Raw genomic sequence first — 16,557 nt, forward strand, 5'->3', positions numbered from 1 at the left:
TTTCTTTTTCTTGCCTAATTGTTTTGTCCAGAATATCCAGTATAATGTTGAATATAAGTGATGAGAGTACATTGCTGTATTATCCCTGATCTTAAGGGAAAACATTCAAGTTTTCACCATTAATTATGATGTTCGCTCTGGACTTTTTGTAGATGTCCTTTATTATATCATATATAGGAAGTTCCCTTCTATTTCTAGTTTGTTGAGTGCTTTTCTCATGAAAGGGTGTTGGATTTTGTTAAATGCTTTTTTGGTGTTTATTAGTATGATCCTGTTTTTTCTATTTAGTTTATTTATTTTTATTTTTTTCTTTATTAACATGGTGTATTACATTAAGTTTCACATATTAAAACCAAACTTGCTTCCCTGGGATCCCTCTTGTTCATGGTGTATAAGACTTTTATGTTTTGCTGCATTTGGTTTGCTAGCATTTTCTTGAGGATTTTTGTGCCTATAGTCTCAAGATATATTAGCCTGTAGTTTTCTTTCCTCATGATGTCTTTGTCTTGTTTTGGAATCAGGGTAGTACTGGTATCGTGCAAGGAATCGAGAGTGTTCTTTCCCTTTCTAGTTTTTGGAACAGTTAAAAAGGATTGACATTAAATCTTCTTTAAGACTAATGGTATTTTAATTTTTGTTTTTATCTCTTAGGATTCTCCTTTTACAAATGCAGGAATGGGATCTAATCTAAATCTCTTGGGTGAAATTGAGTGTGATGCCAGCATAATGGATGGAAAATCCTTAAATTTTGGAGCTGTTGGAGCACTGAGTGGTACGTGGACATTATAACACATTATCTCTATTCTCTAAAGAACTATGAATATTACCATATGATGCCTCCTAAAGACTTAGTCAATCTAGTGTTTTCTACCATTCTTGTTTGGACTAGTATTGAAAACAACATTGTTTTCTCTTATTGAATTTAAAACATGAAGTCTTAGCTTTGAAAAGTTTTAAAGAAAATAGTAAAAAAGCTTATGTTCAAGTCTTTGTTAGAGGTTGATCATTCTCCTCCATCTCATTGAAATTATAGACATTTAACCTGCGAGTTAGCATATTCTTTTAATTTTATGATTATTTGAAATACACAAATAATATATTTTTTTGTTAGAAAATCAAATGATGTAAATAAAATTTGCCGTTGCTCTTCCAAATCTTTCCTTCTCATCCCTTTCTCCTTGAAGGGGTTTAACCAGTAAAATACAGTGCATTTATCTATATTTTTGTGTAATAGAAACGCAGTTTCACACATGTATTTTTTAAAAAATATATGTACATATTATTATGAAACTTTCTTTTTTCTTTAACTAGGATGTTTTAGAGATTTTTCCCACATCAGTACATATAAGATATATCTAATATTTTACAAATACACATGAAATGCACATATTTTAATTATAAAGCTGCATGAATTTTTAAATGTATACAGCTATGTAAACCATTACCCAGGTCAAGCTATAAGACATTTCCATGTCAAAATACAGAACATTTCCAGGGTGCCTGGGTGGCTCCGTTGGTTGAGCATCAGACTCTTGATTTCAGCTCAGGTTATGATCTCAGGGTCCTAGGATCTAGCCCCATGTTGGGTTCCTTGCTCAGCAGTAGCACGGAGTCTGCTTGTTCCTCTTCCTCCCCTGTTTGTGCATGCTTTCTCTCTCTAAAATAAATAAATAAAATCTTAAAAAAATACAGAACATTTCTATAATCCCAGAAGAGTTCTTTATGCCTCTTCCTAGTCCATACCTCTTATACTCTGCTCCTGCCTTCCCTCCTCCTCCTGTTCTCCCTTAATTTTGACTTTAGGTACCATAGATTAATTTGCTTGTTCCTGAAATTTATATGAGTGGAATCATACACCTCTGTGTCTGTTTTTTTTTTTTTTGCTTAATACTATGCCTGTGAGATTGACCCATGTTTTGTGTCACAGTAATTTTTTCTTTTTATTACTTAGTAGTATTTTATTGCATGAGTATATAATATATAATAAATTATCTGTTCTCCTTTAGAGGATATTTGAATAGTTTCTAGTTTTTTTTTTTTTAAAGATTTTTTATTTATTTATTTGAGAGAGAGAATGAGATAGAGAGAGCATGAGAGGGGGAGGGTCAGGGAGAAGCAGACTTCCTGCTGAGCAGGGAGCCCGATGTGGGACTCGATCCCAGGACTCCAGGATCATGACCGGAGCCGAAGGCAGTCGCTTAACCAACTGAGCCACCCAGGCGCCCAGTTTCTAGTTTTTGACTGCGCCAATGAATATTCTTGTACATGTCTTTGATAGACATATGTACTTAATTCTCTTGGTTATAAACCTAAGATTTGGAATGGTAAGTTTATCATTAAGATCCTATCCTTAAGATCAGGGATAATACAGCAGTGTTCACTCTCATCACTTCTGTTCAACATTATACTAGATGATAAGTTTAGGTACATAATGTGTTTTGCTTTAGTTGATACTGCTGGACAGTTTTCAAAAGTAGTTGTTACAATCTATACCCCCACCAGCAGTGTATGATCATTTTAGTTACTCTACATCAGGGCCAACATTTGGTATTGCTATTCTTTTTAAAATTCATCCATTTTGGGGTGCCTGGGTGGCTCAGTTGGTTAAGCGTCTGCCTTTGGCTCAAATCATGATCCCAGCATCCTGGGATTGAGCCCCACATTGGGCTCCCTGCTGATGGGGAGCCTGCTTCTCCCTTTCCCTCTGCCTGTCGCTCCCCCTGCTTGTGCTCTCTCTCTCTCTTATAAATGAATAAAATCTTAAAAAAAAATAAAATTCATCCATTTTGGTATGTGTGCAGTGGCATTTTTGTTTTAATTTTAGTTTCTCTGGTGACTAATGATACTGAGAACCTTTTGATATACCTGTTGGCCATTTAGATATTCTTGTTGTGCAGTGTATGTTCAAAAGTCTTTTGCATATTTTTATTGGATTATCTTTTTTCATTGATTTGTTCAAATACTTTATATATTTTAGATACAGATCCTTTGTCAGATACTGTAGTATGTATATCTCCTCCTAGTCTGTGGATGACCTTTTCACTCTTTTAATGCTGTCTTCTGATGAACTGAAGTTTTTAATTCTTACGTAGTTTAAATTACCAACCTTTTATTTTATGGTTATTTTTTAAATATTTTATTTAAGAAATCTTTGTCTACCCAAAGTTATGAAGATTGTCTCTGTTGTTTTCTTTTAATACTTCTGTTTGTTTGTTTTTTTTTTTTAAACGTAAGCTTTACACCAATGTGGGGCTTGAACTCATGGCCTGGAGATAAGAGTCACATGCTCTCCCGACTGAGCCCACCAGGCATCCCTAATAGGTTTTTTGTTTTTGTTTTTGTTTAGTTCTATTGTTTTTTACCCTTCACATTTAGCTCTCTTATCAAGCTCAGATTAATGTTAGTGTATGTGAGATAGGAGCTGACATTACTTTTTTTTCTCTTACGGATATCCAGATGGTTCATTGCCATTGTCAATAGAAAGGACAGTGTTCTCCTCACATAACTGTGTTGGCAAATCAGGTGACTGACTATACATGCAATGGCTTGTTTCTGTACCCTCTATTCTATTCCATTGTCCTATTTATTGCCAGTGCCATACTGTCTTGTTTACTGTAGCTTTATATTCTTTATATCTGCTGATATGTATGTATATTCTTGATAAGGTACTATAAGATTTTTAACTTCCTTTTTTTTTTCCTTTAAGATTATATTGGCTATTCTAGGTGTTTGGCCATTTTCATAAACTTTTTGAGTCAGCTTGTCAATGTCCATAATAAAACCCTGCTGGGATTTTGGTTGGTATTGCATTGAATATATAGAATCATTTGTGGACAATTGATGTCTTAACAATATTGAATATTCCAGCCCACAAACATAGAATATGTATATTTATATAAACATTACTCTTTTTTTCCTCAGCATTGTTTTATGGTTTTCAGTATAAATGTCATGTATATGTTTTATTAGATTTATTCTAGATACTTAGTTCTTTGATGTTATTATAAAGTATATATATTTAGAATGTCAATATCTAATTGTTTTATTAAATTTAGAAATATAATTGAATTTTGTATATTGGCCTTGAATTCACTAGCCTTGATGAAGTTTTTCTATCACTTATTCTAGCATTTGAAAAAATAGGTTCCCATGGAATTTCTATATACACAATTATATTACCTATGACTCATGCAATTTTGCTTTGTCCTTTGCAATATGTAAACTTTTCATTTGGCCGTGACATTCAGTGCAATGTTGAATATAAATGGTGTTAGTGTACATCTTTGCTTTGTTCCTGATCTTAGAAGGAGAGCATTAAATATTTCACCATTCTATATGCTCTGCTAGCTTTTGGACTGTCATAGATACTCTTTATCAGATTGAGGAAGTTCCCTTCTAATCTTAGTTTGCTGATAGTTTTTATTATAAATGGGTATTGAATTATCATTAAGTGCTTTTCTGTGTCTGTTGAGATAAAGATTTTTCTCCTTTATTTTGTTAAATATGAAATTTGTGATTGATTTTTGAATGTTCCCTTGGCATAAAGTCTTCTCGGTCATATTTTTATCTTTTTATATTCTGCTGGGTTCAAGTTGTTGATGTTTAAGATTTTGACATCTATCTTCATGTAATAGATTGGCCTTAATTTTCCTTTCTTGTAATATTATTTTCAGGTTTTGGAATCATGTTATGGCTGACCTCACAAAATGAATTGGGGATTTTTTTTTCCTCTTTGAAAGAATTTGCATGTGATTGGAATGATTTCTTCTGAGAATTCATTAGTTATTCTAAATTAGTGGAGTTTTCTTTGTGGGAAGTTTCAAAAAATGGATTCAATTTCTTTAACAATTATAAGATTATATTTTCCTCTCATTGTGTTTGTAAAGGAATTTGTCTTTTTCATAGGAGTTGTCAAATTTATTTACCTAAGGACTTTTTAGTTAGCTTTTTTTTTTGATTTCTAGTTTAATTTCACTGTGGTCAGAGAACATCCTCTATATGATTCCAGTCCCTTGAAGCTTTTTGAGACTTGCTTTATGGCCCAGTTTATGGTATGTTTTGTTAAGCATTCCATGTGAACTTTAAAAGAGTATATATTTTGTAGTTGTTGGGTGATGTTCTATATGTGCCGGTTTGGTCAGTTTGGTTATTCACTTGTTCCAGTCTTCTTTATCCTTTCTGGTTTCTGTGATAGGTAAGAAAGAGTATATCAATTAGTTTTAATTTTAATTTTAATTTCTTTCATTATGAAATTTTATTAGTAATGAAATTTCATATGTTTAAAGGCCATTAGTATTTCTCTATGAACTGACTGTTCCATATCTCTTGTGGCTTGCCTTTTAACTTTACTTACAATGTGCTTTATTATATTAGAATTTAAAATTTTTGTCGAACTTATTGTTCTTTTGTGGCTTTTGTATTTTGCATTTCTTAAGCTTTCCCTCATAATTATAAGTATAGTCACCTATATTTTCTTCTAATACACTTATAATTTATTTTTCATTTACTTCTTTAATGCATTTTTTTCTGAAATAACCAACAAAACATAATCTTGAATAATAACAATAATAATAACTATTGTTCATTGAGTGACTGTTACATACCATGCATTGTTCTCCAGTAGTTTATATATATTCAGTCATTTAGTTCTCACAGTTACCTTTTGAGGACACTACTTTTATCCCCATTTCACAGATAAGGAAACTGAAATATAGAAGAGATTTAGTAATTTGCCCAAGGTTACTGTATCAGTCTGGGTCCAACTAGGAAATGAATCACATAGTAGATTAAATAGGGGAAGTTTAATATAAAGAACTGTTAAACAGTGATAGGAGAGTAACTATACAAAGATGGAAACAGAACTCAAAATGTATTCTAGGGCAGAGGGAGAATACCCACGTAAGGATAAACTTGGAAGGAGATTTGGACCTCATTGAAGAAGGTGTGGTTGCAGCCCATTGCCTAGCAGAGAAGTTGCTGGATTACCCAGGCCACAGTCACTATAAGACCAGGAACAATCCTGTGGGGCACAGGTGAGCTCAGGCCCATAGGTGGGCACATGGGGATGAGGAATCTATGTGAATTGAACCTCTGTTGCACAGGATAAAGATTGGGTTTTTGACTCACCAGACAGCCCTGTCCCCATGGGACACTTCACTTTTTGTGCCTTTAAGGTGGAGAAGGTTTGTGACTTGAGCTGGGCACAGTTCTATTTTTCTGGGGCTGTCAGCTAGGCTGCTGTAGCCTGAATCAGGAGCTGGAGAAAACATGTGGTGGCCAAATGCTGGAGAAAGCTGCACCCTGCAGGCACTTAGCACTGGGGAATACCATGTGGGCCAAATAGTGAAGAAAAACAGACACTCTCCAGGCCTGCCCAAGAAGCCACCCGTTCCTCCTACAGTGTGTCTCCAGTGCCCTCTACTGACAAAGCTACCATTGTGCCAGCTGGCAAAGCAAACATATTTAAAGGGCCCATATCCATTTTCACAGATCAGGCAGTGAAGGGAGAATTTGTAGCTGAGAAGCAGTAGATAGGTACAGTTATAAAACAGTCTGACTCCCATCACTCTGTGTTCTCTCTACCTCTCACATAGAGTCAATCTTTTTCTACTCATTTGAAATACTGTCTATGTCATGTATTAAATATTCAAATGCTTTTGTGTCTGTGTCTGAACTTTAGCTTTATTCTGTTCCGTTGATGTATTTGTCTGTTTGTACTCAAACCACACTCTTTTAATTAAGAATAGTTGTTAATAAGAAACGGTATCGTGAAGGGTGAATACCTCTTCATTTTTTCCCAAAGTTTTCTCTTCCTGATGAATTTAAGAGTCAGCTTGTTATCCTTTTGAAGTTTGATGGAGAATTTGTAGATTTGAATTTATAACTTAATTGACAATTATCAAAGTCTTTAAATATTACATCATTATATACAGAGATATATTTTAAGAGCTAGTATAGAGATCTGAGCTTTTCCTTTATTTGGTATTTCATACGTTTTTTTGGTGGCGTGTTTTTGTTGTTTAGCTAAATAGTTTTGTTTTGAGTCAATATGGTGGCCTTCAGGGTACCTGAGTAGCTCAGTCAGTTGGGCAGCTACCTTTGGCTCGGGTTGTGATCTCAGGTCCTGGGATGGAGCCCTGCATACCACTCCCTGATGAGCCAGGAATCTGCTTCTCCCTCTGTCCTTCTTCCTGCTCATTCTCTCTCTCTCTCTCTCTCAAATAAATAAATAAGTAAAATCTTAAAAAAAAAAATGGTGACCTTAATTTGAGTTTTAATGATCTTCTTATATCCCACTGCTGATTTTTTTGTGTGTGTTTTTGATACTGATGGTGTCCTAAGAGGCATCCATTGGTTAGTCGTTAAGGGTGTGGTCTCTGGCATTAGCTGCTTTTTTTTAAAAAAATTGTTTTATTAACATATAATGTATTATTTGTTTCAGGGATACAGGTCTATGATCCATCAGTCTTACACAATTCACAGCGCTCACCATAGCACAGACCTTCCCCAATGTCCATCATCCAGCCACCCCATCCGTCCCACCCCCCTCCACTCCAGCAACTCTCAGTTTGTTTCCTGAGATTAAGAGTCTCTTATGGTTTGTCTCCCTCTCTGGTTTTGTCTTGTTTCATTTTTCCCTCCCTTCCCCTATGATTCTCTGTCTTGTTTCTCAAATTCCTCATTTGAGTTATATCATATGATAATTGTCTTTCTCTGATTGACTTATTTTGCTTAGCATAATACCCTCTAGTTCCATCCATGTCATTGCAAATGGCAAGATTTCATATTTTTGATGGCTGCATAATATTCCATTGTATATATATACCACATCTTCTTTATCCATTCATCTGTTGATGGACGTCCAGGCTCTTTCCGTACTTTGGCTATTGTGGACATTGCTGCTATAAACATTGGGGTGCACGTGCCCCTTCGGATCCCTACATTTGTATCTTTGGGGTAAATACCCAGTAGTGTAATTGCTGGGTCATAGGGTAGCTCTATTTTCAACTTTTTGAGGAACCATCATACTGTTTTCCAGAGTGGCTGCACCAGCTTGCATTTCCACCAACAGTGTAGGAGGGTACCCCTTTCTCCACATCCTTGCCAACATCTGTCGTTTCCTGACTTGTTCATTTTAGCCATTCTGACTGGTGTGAGGTGGTATCTCATTGAGGTTTTGATTTGGATTTCCCTGATGCCCAGCGATGTTGAGCACTTTTTCATGTGTCTGTTGGCCATTTGGACGTCTTTGCAGAAATGCCTGTTCATGTCTTCTTCCCATTTCTTGATTGGATCATTTGTTCTTTGGGTGTTGAGTTTGATAAGTTCTTTATAGATTTTGGGTACTAGCCCTTTATCTGATATGTCATTTGCAAATATCTTCTCCCATTCTGTCAGTTGTCTTTTAGTTTTATTGACTGTTTCTTTTGCTGTGCAAAAGCTTTTTTTTTTTTTTTTTTAAGATTTTATTTATTTATTCATGAGAGAGAGAGAGAGGCAGAGGCAGAGGGAGAAGCAGGCTCCCCGCAGAGCAGGGAGCCTGATGCGGGACTCGATCCCAGGACCCTGGGATCATGACCTGAGCTGAAGGCAGACGCTTAACCGACTGAGCCACCCAGGCGTCCCAATGCAAAAGCTTTTTATCTTGATGAAGTCCCAATAGTTCTTTTTGCCCTTGCTTCCCTTGCATTTGGCAATGTTTCTAGGAAGAAGTTGCTGCAGCTGAGGTCGAAGAGGTTGCTGCCTGTGTTCTCCTTCAGGATTTTGATGGACTCCTGTCTCACATTGAGGTCTTCAACCATTTGGAGTCTATTTTTGTGTGTGGTGTAAGGAAATGGTCCATTTTCATTCTTCTGCATGTGGCTGTCCAAATTTCCCAACACCATTTGTTGAAGAGACTGTCTTTTTTCCATTGGACATTCTTTCCTGCTTGTCAAAGATGAGTTGACCATAGAGTTGAGGGTCCATTTCTGGGCTCTCTATTCTGTTCCATTGATCTTTGTGTCTGTTTTTGTGCCAGTACCATACTGTCTTGATGATGACAGCTTTGTAATAGAGCTGGAAGTCTGGAATTGTGATGCCGCCAGCTTTGCTTTTCTTTTTCAACGTTCCTCTGGCTATTTGGGGTCTTTTCTGGTTCCATACAAATTTTAGGATTATTTGTTGCATTTCTTTGAAAAAAGTCGATGGTATTTTGATGGGGATTGCATTGAATGTGTAGATTGCTCTAGGTAGCATTGACATCTTCACAATATTTGTTCTTCCAATGCATGAGCATGGAACGTTTTTCCATTTCTTTGTGTCTTCCTCAATTTCTTTCATGAGTATTTTATAGTTTTCTGAGTACAGATCCTTTGCCTCTGGTTAGATTTATTCCAAGGTATCTTATGGTTTTGGGTGCAATTGTAAATGGGATCAACTCCTTAATTTCTCTTTCTTCTGTTTTTTGTTGGTGTATAGGAATGCCACTGACTTCTGTGCATTGATTTTATATCTTCCCACTTGACTGAATTCCTGTATGAGTTCTAGCAGTTTTGGGGTGGAGTCTTTGGGGTCTTCCACATAAAGTATCATATCATCTGCAAAGAGTGAGAGTTTGACTTCTTCTTTGCCGATTTGGATGCCTTTTCTTTCTTTTTGTTGTCTGATTGCTGTGGCTAGGACTTCTAATACTATGTTGAATAGCAGTGGTGATAGTGGACATCCCTGCCGCGTTCCTGATCTTAGGGGGAAAGCTCTCAGTTTTTCCCCATTGAGAATGATATTCTCTGTAGGTTTTTCATAGATGGCTTTTATGATATTGAGGTATGTACACTCTATGCCTATACTCTGAAGAGTTTTGATCAAGAAAGGATGCTGTACTTTGTCAGGTGCTTTTTCTGCATCTATTGAGAGGATCATATGATTCTTGTTCTTTCTTTTGTTAATGTATTGTATCACATTGATTGATTTGCGGATGTTGAACCAACCTTGCAGCCCAGGGATAAATCCCACTTGGTCATGGTGAATAATCCTTTTAATGTACTGTTGGATCCTGTTGGCTAGTATTTTGGTGAGAATTTTTGCATCCATGTTCATCAGGGATATTGGTCTGTAATTCTCCTTTTTGATGGGTTTTTTGTCTGCTTTGGGGATCAAGGTAATGGTGGCCTCATAAAATGAGTTTGGAAGTTTTCCTTCCATTTCTATTTTTTGGAACACTTTCAGAAGAATAGGTATTAATTCTTCTTTAAATGTTTGGCAGAATTCCCCTGGGAAGCCATCTGGCCCTGGGCTTTTGTTTTTTGGTTGATTTTTGATGAGTGCTTCATTTCCTCAGTGGTTATAGGTCTGTTCAGGTTTTCTATTTCTTCCTGGTTCAGTTTTGGTAGTTGATACATCTCTAGGAATGCATCCATTTCTTCCAGGTTATCTAATTTGCTGGCATAGAGTTGCTCATAATACGTTCTTATAATTGTTTGTATTTCTTTGGTGTTGGTTGTGATCTCTCCTCTTTCATTCATGATTTTGTTGATTTGGGTCTTTTCTCTTTTCTTTTTGATAAGTCTGGCCAGGGGTTTATCAATCTTGTTAATTCTTTCAAAGAACCAGCTCCTAGTTTCGTTGATCTGTTCTACTGTTCTTTTAGTTTCTATTTCATTGATTTCTGCTCTGATCTTTATTATTTCTCTTCTCCTGCTTGGTTTAGGCTTTATTTGCTGTTCTTTCTCCACCGCCTTTAGGTGTAGGGTTAGGTTGTGTACTTGAGACCTTGTTTCTTGAGAAAGGCTTGTATTGCTATATACTTTCCTCTTAGGACTGCCTTTGCTGCATCTCAAAGATTTTGAACAGTTGTGTTTTCATTTTCATTGGTTTCCATGTATTTTTTTAATTCTTCTTTAATTTCCTGGTTGACCCATTCATTCTTCAGTAGGATGCTCTTTAGCCTCCATGTATTTGAGTTCTTTCCGACTTTCCTCTTGTGATTGAATTCCAGTGTCAAAGCATTGTGGTCTGAAAATAGGCAGGGAATGATCCCAATCTTTTGGTACCGGTTGAGACCTGATTTATGACCTAGGATGTGATCGATTCTGGAGAATGTTCCATGGGCACTTGAGAAGAATGTGTATTCTGTTGTGGGATGGAATGTTCTGAATATGTCTGTGAAGTCCATTTCATCCAGTGTATCATTTAAAGTCTTTATTTCCTTGTTTATCTTTTGCTTAGACGATCTGTCCATTTCAGTGAGGGGGGTGTTAAAGTCCCCCACTATTATTGTATTGTTGTCAATATGTTTCTTTGCTTCTGTTATTAATTGCCTTATAAAATTGGCTGCTCCCGTGTTAGGGGCATAGATATTTACAATTGTTCAATCTTCTTGTTGGATAGGCCCTTTAAGTAGGACATAGTGTCCTTCCTCACCTCTTGTTACAGTCTTTGGTTTAAAATCTAATTTGTCTGATATAAGGATTGCCACCCCAGCTTTCTTTTGGTGTCCATTAGCATGGTAAATGGTTTTCCACCCCCTCACTTTCAATCTGGGAGTTTCTTTGGGTCTAAAATGAGTCTCTTGAAGACAGCAAATGGATGGGTCTTGTTTTTTAATCCAATCTGATAGCTTGTGTCTTTTGATTGGGGCATTTAGCCCATTTACATTCAGGGTAACTATTGAAAGATAGGAATTTAGTGCCATTGTATTGCCTGTAAGGTGACTGTTACCGTATATTGTCTCTTTTCCTTTCTGGTCTATGTTGCTTTTAGGCTCTGTCTTTGCTTAGAGGACCCCTTTCAAGATTTATTGTAGGGCTGCTTTGTGTTTGTAAATTCCTTTAGTTTTTGTTTGTCCTGGAAGCTTTTTCTCTCTCCTTCTATTTTCAATGACAGCCTAGCTGGATATAGTATTCTTGGCTGCATATTTTTCTCATTTAGTGCTCTGAATGTATCCTGCCAGTCCTTTCTGGCCTGCCAGGTCTCTGTGTATAGGTCTGTTGCCAATCTAATGTTTCTACCATTGTAGGTTACATATCTCTTCTCTCCAGCTGCTTTCAGGATTTTCTCTTTGTCTCTGAGACTCGTAAGTTTTACTATTAGATGTTGGGGTGTTGACCTATTTTTATTGATTTTGAGAGGGGTTCTCTGTGCTTCCTGGATTTTGATGCCTGTTTCCTTCCCCAAAGTAGGGAAGTTCTCTGCTATGGTTTGCTCCATTATACCTTCTGACCCTCTCTCTCTTTCTTCTTCTTCTGGGACCCCAATTATTCTAATGTTGTTTCATCTTATGGTATCACTTATCTCTCAAATTCTGCCCTCGTGATCCAGTAGTTGTTTATCTCTCTTTTTCTCAGCTTCTTTATTTTCCATCATTTGGTGTTCTGTATCACTGATTCTCTCTTCTGCCTCATTTATCCTAGCAGTTCGTGCCCCTGTTTTTGATTGCACCTCATTAATAGCCTTTTTGATTTCTACTTGGTTAGATTTTAGTTCTTTTACTTCTCCAGAAAGGGTTTCTCTAATAACTTCCATGCTTTTTTCAAGCCCAGCTAGTATCTTTAAAGTGATGATTCTGAACTCTCGATCTGACATCGTACTATTGTCCATATTGAGTAGGTCCCTGGCAGTCGGTACTACCTCTTGTTCTTTTTGTTGAGGTGATTTTTTCCGTCTTGTCATTTTGTGCAGAGGAGAATAGATGAATGAGAGAACAAAATGCTAGCAGGTTAACAACGTCCCCAGAATTATACTCTAAACAAATCAGAAAAGACCTGAAACAGTGGTAAAAGAAAGGGAAAGAGAGAAAAAAGAAAAAGAAAAAAAAAAAAAAGAAAAAAAAGGATAAAGATAAAAATAAACAAAACCGGAACAAAACAAAACAAAAGAAAAAACAGAATGTGATCAAATATGATCAGGCTGGTATATAGATCAGTGCCACACAGTAGATTGGGTGTATTTTGGTCTGTTAGAGGAAAGTGCCTCCCAAAATTTTAAAGAAAGAAAAGCTTATATATTTACAAAAATAAGGGTTGATATGATGAAGGGATGGAATATGACTGTAAAGATGGAAATTATAAAAAATTTTATAAAAGGAATTGATAAGAAGTTTTTTGAATAAAGAAAGAAGAGGATTTAAAAAAAAAAGGGAGAGAATCTGATCAGGTAGGGGAGTAGAAAAAAACCATACACTAGGAATTTAGGGTATATTTTGATCTGTTAGTAGAAACTATCTCAAAATTTTAAAGAGAGAACAACTGATATATATATGCCAAAAATAGGGGTAACTACTATGAAGGGATAGAATATGACTCTAAAAATGAAAAATAAAAATGTTTTTTAAAAAAGGGATTGATAAGATGTTGGTTGAAAAGGGAAAAAGAAAAATTAAAAAAAAAAAAAATTAACTTTGAAAGACTAAAGAGTCATGGTAAAAAAGCCATGAATTCTATGTGCAGTATTCCCCTAGCGCTGGAGTTCTGTTGTTCTCATTGATCGGTAAACTTGGTCTTGGCTGGCTGTTCTCGCTGATCTTCTGGGGAGGGGCCTGTTGCCGTGGTTTCCAAATGTCTTTGTTGGAGGCAGAATTGCCCCACCCTTGCCTGGTCTGGGGTAAGTAATCTGCTCAGGTTTGCTCTCAGGAGCTTTTGTTCCCTGCAAGCTTTCCATACAGCTTTGTAGGCAGAGAGTGAAAATGGTGGCCTCCCAATCTCCACCCCGGAGGAGCTGAGAACTCGGGGCCCCGCTTCTCAGTGAACCCCCAGAGAATAGCTGTCAGTCACTCCTGTCTCCCCGGTCTCTGGACACAGTCTGTGCTCCCACGGCTTGTGACCGCGCGTTTCTATCTCTGGCACCCAACCCTGGGTGGAGTCTCCAAACCCAGCAGATCCCTGCAGTGCGCTCCCAGGCCGCTCCTCCCTGGGGTGGAAGTGGAGTCTCCCCGGATCTGCCGCTTGTTGGGTATCTGCTGGAGGAGCAGTGACCCGACTGTGCCCCGGATCTCGGTTTACAGCAACCCAAAGCTGAGGGCCCGCGCCTCTGCTCCGTCTCTGCAGCCGGGTTCCCCGCTCGGATACCTGGGAGCTCTGCCGCACTCAGGCACTCCCGGTCTTTCTGTGACCCCGAGGGTCCTGAGACCACACTGTCCCACGAGGGTTCCACCCCCCACTTTGCCACCAGAGTGATGTCCCTCGGCGGAGCAGACTTTTAAAAGTTCCGATTTTGTGCTCCAGGGCTCTATCACTTGCCAGAAGCGGCTGACGAAGGCCTCCCCCCACTCCCGCCGTCTATCCTCCCGAATATCGCCTTGGATTCACTTCTCCGCACGTCCTACCTTCCAGAAAGTGGTCGCTTTTCTGTTCAGAGTTGCTGCTATTCTTTTCTTTTATCTCCTGTTGAGTTCATAGGTGTTCAGAATGGTTTGATCCCTATCTAGCTGAATTCCTGGGACCAGATGAAATTTAGGTCTCCTACTCCTCCACCATCTTGCTCCTCCTCTAAAACATTAACTTCAAAAGACTAAATAATCATTGGATAAATGCCATGAATTCTCTGTGCTGCATTCCCCTAGCGCTGGGATTTTGCTTTTCTCATTGATCGGGAAACTTGTTCTTGGCTGGATGTTCTTGCTGATCTTCTGGGGAGGGGCCTGTTGCTGTGGTTCTCAAATGTCTTTGCCTGAGGTGGAATTGCCCAGCCCTTGCCAGGGGCCAGGCTAAGTAATCTGCTCGGGTTTGTTCTTGGTAGCTTTTGTTCTCTGAAAGCTTTCCATACAGCTTTGGAGGACGAGAGTGGAAATGGACTCCCACTCTCTGGCCCCAGAGGAGCCGAGAGCTCGCGGCCCCGCTCCTCTATGTGCTCTCAGAGAAAAGCAGTCAATCACTGTCTCCCTGGTCTCTGGTCACACTCCGTGCTCACCCAGCCTGTGACCTAGCATTTCTATTTCTGGCACACTCCGTTTGGAGTCTCCAAACCTGGCAGATTCCTGGGGTGTGCTCTGGTGCCACTCCTCCCAGGGGAGGAAGGGGAGTCTTCCTGGATCTGTCGCTTCTTGGGTCCCTGCTGCAAGAGTAGTAGTGGCCTGACTGGGCCGCGGATCACGGTTTATTGCCACTCCAGCTGAGAGCCCACTCCTTGGCTCCCTCTCTGCAGCCGGCTTCCCCGCTCTGATATCTGGGAGCTCTGCTGCACTTGTGCACCCCTGCTCTTTCTGTGACCCCTAGGGTCCTGAGACCACACAGTCCCGGTGTGGGTTCCAACTCCCGCTTAGCCACTGGAGCGACGTCCCTCAGCAGAGCAGACTTCTAAAAGTTCCAGTTTTGTGCTCTGCTGCTCTATCACTTGCTGGTAGCTGGCTGACAGAGGCTCCCCCCACCCCATCAATCTTCCCACATATTGCCTCGGATTCACTTATCCACACGTTCTAACTTACAGAAAGTGATCGCTTTTCTGTTCATCGAATTGCTGCTATTCTTTTCTTCGATCTCCTTTTGAGTTTGTAGGTGTTCTGAATGGTTTGATAACTATCTAGCTGAATTCCTGCGGCCAGACAAAATTTAGGTCTCCTATTCCTCCACTCTCTTGCTCCAGTTAAATTTTTTGTTTAAGAAAATGACTTGGATCTTTGGGGGTACTTATGGAATTAAGTAGAAAAATCCTAGAATGCTGAAAAACTCACATTGGAAGTTACTGTTCTGACCTGAAAATTGGGAAACTGAGCTGAGGGCAAGTCAAGCCTGTCTTGACCAATGATTAGCTGTGTTTTTGCAGTTTTGCACCAAGGAGCTCAATTATGAGCTTCCAATCTCTCACGGTTCCCTAAGCATAGTTACTGTTCACTTTACACAACCTTCTTTTGGGTTTACTTTCCTAGTCTGACCAAACTGCAGAGTTTGTCCCTGGCATTAGCTGCTTCTGTTGAAATCTCAGCACTGTGGTCTTGGGCAGGTGACTTAACCCTTTGTGCAAATATTTCCTCAGTAATCAGAGTTCATAAGTATACCTATATGATAGAGTTGAGAAATCAGTGAATTACTCTGATATATTTAAGGGTTTGGTACTTGGGTTGGCATATATTAGATCCTGAGTTACCGTCACTGTCTTCAGTTATCATCACATTGTCATATTTGTCGTCATTGTCATCATGACTGTTTTTCACACTACTTCCTGTCCTGTCATTCCTCCTAGATGAGCATGATTCTTCTCACTTTTCTTCACATTCTTTATTCCCTCCTGTAAACAATCTGAACCATATTTTAGGTTACAATCTTGTTCATACTTGGCCTCTTCTCCCCACTCTTACCCAATTTGTAGGATATTCTCTTTATTCTGTTTCTTGTAGGTGAGATTTAAAATTTTTGGCCATTAATTCCCCTCCCCCCAAGGTAAATTTGAAGCTGTTTGTAATCATGTTTATTTGGAAGAAATTCAGTTTTTGATAGTAGATGCCACATTTTCAGTTTATTGTTTCTGTTCTATTCTGAAATCTATTAACAAGGGACCTAATTTAAATATCTATTATTTCAAATTCAGTCTTTGCTGCTGTAGCACATGACAAAACATGAGAATGTATGTTTTATATTCTTGTATCTA

General features: G+C 38.4%; 1 protein-coding gene across 3 annotated transcripts in view; it reads left to right on the forward strand.

The window, feature by feature from the left end:
* The window catches only part of TASP1 (taspase 1), a 303,312-nt gene that overhangs the window by 38,596 nt on the left and 248,159 nt on the right, over nt 1-16,557 (forward strand). For all 3 annotated transcript variants that reach the window (XR_004679429.1, XM_035005826.1, XM_035005827.1), the window contains one exon: nt 652-772. Coding sequence is in view for 2 of the 3 variants with exons in the window: in XM_035005826.1 (XP_034861717.1) it covers nt 652-772 (121 nt within the window). In the remaining variant the exon portion in view is untranslated. The remainder of the gene's footprint in view (nt 1-651; nt 773-16,557) is intronic.

The sequence above is a fragment of the Mirounga leonina genome, unplaced genomic scaffold (assembly GCF_011800145.1).
Source record: "Mirounga leonina isolate KUSES-001 unplaced genomic scaffold, KU_Mleo_1.0 Mir_150, whole genome shotgun sequence".
NCBI classification, from domain to species: domain Eukaryota; kingdom Metazoa; phylum Chordata; class Mammalia; order Carnivora; family Phocidae; genus Mirounga; species Mirounga leonina.